Genomic DNA, 3,569 nt, shown 5'->3' with positions numbered 1-3,569 from the left:
GAAAAAAAAAAAAAAAATCAAACAGCACATTTTAGCTTTAGAGGAAAATCCATCCTGCCACACATCTTCCCACACTCACCCCTTCTCACCCCCAAGATGTAATTTTATTGAGGTTTGCTTGACTTGGTAAACAGGAAAAAAAAGAGCAGTCAAACATCAAATAAAGGCTAAACCAGCCAACAGGGCATAGTTGCTGTATGGTACGATTGCAACAGATGAATGAGTTGAGCCATGGGCATGCTAGGCTGCGACAACCAGTGGGATCAAAGTTTGGAATTTGAAGACTTTTCATACTCGTGTTGAATGAGGTTCTCAGAGCTGAGGAAATGTCCACATGCACACCCCAGATTTTATCCTCTGCATCTGTACAACCTCTGAAAACACTTATGTTAGTTTTTCCAACAGTGTGCAGACATCTAACAAATTTTTTTGCTTTTCTGTGGTCATTAGCAAGGTCTTTGATCTGGTAGGGGGGCCATTGGGTCTGGTAACCCAAACCGGTGTTTTTCAGACAGTGCAGCATGATTTCTCTCACAGATTTGCCCCAGCATAAAGTGAAAGGGTGGCTCTACTCTAGTGAATGGGATCAGGTGCAACACCTGAGTGGGTGAGATCAGAGAGGCTTTGGGAACCAATCTAAGCACAGAAAACTTTCTCTTAACTTTAGTAGACTTCTGCAAACACCTGGTTTTCGTTTAGGGATAAAAATATCCTTGACATGCTGTCATCATTTTGGATTCTAAGAAAAAAAGGTTGAAAATAGTCTGCATCTAATAGTTGAAGCTCTGGACAAAATGTCTTCATTACTCTTTCTAATTAGCTTATTTACATCTGTTAGTTATGTCCTTTTTAGATCTGTCAGGCTAGATTCTTCAATAGAATAAATTTGCTTTGCTCCACTATTCACAAAAAAGTTTCAGCAGTTGAGAGCAGGCCATCCTACTACCATAATTATAAATTTCTAAGCATTATGTGTGTTTCACGCTATGCAAAAACAAGGAAGGATGAGTTTTTGCCTCTGATTCATTGCTATCCTGATCACCCATCTTTATATTCTTCAAATGAGTGTTTGATTCTAAGTTCCCATCTCAGTTCTTTCTACTTTTATTTCTTAGCTCTGACTCCTTACTCCTACAGTGTTCAGAATAAAAGGAAAAATAACGTGTCTGAATAACTTAAATTTCAGAAAAATAACTTAAATTTCAGAAAATTAGACAAAAGAATTGCCAACCTCATTTGAACCTAGCTAGTGTCTTTGTTTCTTGATTTTTTTTCCTTATTAAATAAGAATTCAGCTGTAAAAATTGAACCATGAAGTTTCCATAGAATACAAATTCCAACAATCCAAACTTTCTTTTATGAAACACTGTCCCAATGCAGTATTCAATCCTCACTATCTGCCACAGAGTAAAAACAAAGGATCTTTTCAGTGTTTCTGGAAGAAAATCATCATGCCTAAGAACCAAAACTGATGTGGGTGTTACTTCAAATCGCAGTTGCAACATTGCAGCAGGGGAGATTCAGGTTGGACGTTAGGAAACATTCTTCCTGGAAGAGTGGTCATGCACCGGCATGGACTGCCCAGGGGAGTGGTGGAGTCACCATTCCTGGAGGTGCTCAAGAAACGTTCAGATGTTGTACTGAGGGGCATGATTTAGTGGGGACATATCGGTGGTAGGTCGATGGTTGGACTGGAGGATCTTGGAGGTCTTTTCTAACCTTGGTGATTCTATGATTCTATGATCTGTGCATTGGCAAATAAAAAGTTAAAGGAAAGGACTTGTCTACTTATTGCTCACTCTTAGATCATTCTCCTTGCACTATTTGGATGATACTGGTGGTAAACATGGTGCAGCAAAGATGAAAAAGAACAGGAATAAATGGGCTTTATGTAACTTTTGTGAAACTCAGATCTAGAACTTGACAAAGGCACCACATCTAGCTTCTGTAGCATACAGAACCAGCCAGTGTGCTTAGACCTCTTGTAACACTGCACTTTGTAGCCTTTTAGGATATCTTGCATTTCCTAGAGCCTCTCTCCTCTGATGTGCCTCTCTCTCCTGTTTTCAAGTGCAATCCCAGGAAACTGATATGCCTGCTCTTGGCTTTTGGTGGTTTTTTTGCAGTAAGTACATGGTCCCTCAAAAAACCCTTCAGAATATCACCTTCCTACCTACCTTCAGTAGGAATACCTTCAATTTCAGAACAAGACAACTATGGCTGCAGTCAAGATGCTTGCACAGCATCCATCCCTCAGAAACTGCAAAGTAGTACCTCGAGTGCTGCGTTTAGTTTTGCACCCCTCACTGCAAGAAAGACATTGAGGAGTTGGAGCATGTCCAGCGAAGTTGTGAGGGATCTGGAGCACAAGTCCGATGGGGAGTGACTGAAGGAGCTGGGATTGTTCAGTCTGGAGAAGAGGAGGTTCAGGGGAGACCTTATTACTCTCTACAACGATCTGAAAAGAAGTTGTAGCAAGATGGGAGTCACCCTCTTCTCCTGGGTAACAGCAATAGGATGAGAGGTAATAACCTCAAGTTGTTCCAGAGGAGGTTCAGGTTGGATATAAGAAAAATTTCTTAGAATCACTGAATCATAGAACTGCAGGAGTTGGAAGGGACCTCAAGAGATCACTGAGTCCAACCTCCCTGCTAAAGGATGTTCCCTACAGTAGGTCACACAAGTAGGCATCCAGACAGATCTTTAATATCTCCATAGAAGGAAACTCTACAATTTCTCTGGACAACCTATTCCAGCGCTCTGTCACCACACACCATACAGAAGTTCTTCCACATGTTTGTATGGAACTTACTATGCTCAAGTTTTAGGCCATTACTCCATCTCCTATCACTACCAGTCACTGGTCATCTTTGCCACAAGGGCACACTGCCCTTAATAGAGTGGTGCAGCAGTGGCACAGGCTACCCAGGGAGGTGGTGGAGTCACCTTCCCTGGAGGTATTCAAGAGCCATGTGGATGTGGCACTGAGGGACATGGTCAGTTGGCATGGTGGGGATGGGCTGGTGGTTGGACTAGGCAATCTTAGTAGTATTTTCCAACCATAACAATTCTGTGATTCTATGATTATTAATAGGCCCATGCCCAAAGAATAGCTCATCAAACCACAGTGTTAGACTTACGAGAGATCTACTGTTGGGGATTTCATTTGGTGGCACAGCATCTGTCACCGCAGAGCCCTGCTCCGCCTCTGGTTTCAAGCTAATGGAAAAATTGGGCATGCATGGAGCCAGCTTAGCCTGCCTGAAGTGAGCTTGGCAAGATGTGATTTCCTGCTGTGTTGATTCACTGTAACACAGCCGGGAGATGCCTTCCATGTGCCTCAGGAGTCTTTCCAAAGCCACGGGTATCCCATCCAACTCACACTGCACTTCGTGCGAGCCACTCAGAACACAGCCCCCATTCTTTATAAAGAACCTCGTTCCGAGCGCCCCGCCGTGCACGCACCCTGCGGAACAGAGTGAGGGTGGCTGCCGTCACGCCGTAGTGCTCCCGCACCGCGGAGCTGCTGCTGAGCGCGAAGGGCACCTCCGGGACCCGCGCGGCCGCCA

At 43.7% G+C, this 3,569-nt stretch overlaps 1 protein-coding gene across 1 annotated transcript in view; it reads right to left on the bottom strand.

Moving 5' to 3' along the window:
- The window catches only part of ERP27 (endoplasmic reticulum protein 27), a gene marked incomplete at its 5' end in the record, with an annotated part of 16,501 nt that extends 12,934 nt beyond the window's left edge, over positions 1 to 3,567 (bottom strand). Inside the window, one exon of the mRNA XM_031552162.1 lies at positions 3,466 to 3,567. Within this exon, the coding sequence (XP_031408022.1) occupies positions 3,466 to 3,567 (102 nt within the window). The remainder of the gene's footprint in view (positions 1 to 3,465) is intronic.
- Positions 3,568 to 3,569: the final 2 nt, after the last annotated feature.

Source organism: Meleagris gallopavo, chromosome 1, assembly GCF_000146605.3.
Source record: "Meleagris gallopavo isolate NT-WF06-2002-E0010 breed Aviagen turkey brand Nicholas breeding stock chromosome 1, Turkey_5.1, whole genome shotgun sequence".
NCBI lineage: Eukaryota > Metazoa > Chordata > Aves > Galliformes > Phasianidae > Meleagris > Meleagris gallopavo.
The sequence above is the reverse complement of the archived record's forward strand: the minus strand, read 5'-3'. Positions and strand labels throughout refer to the sequence as shown.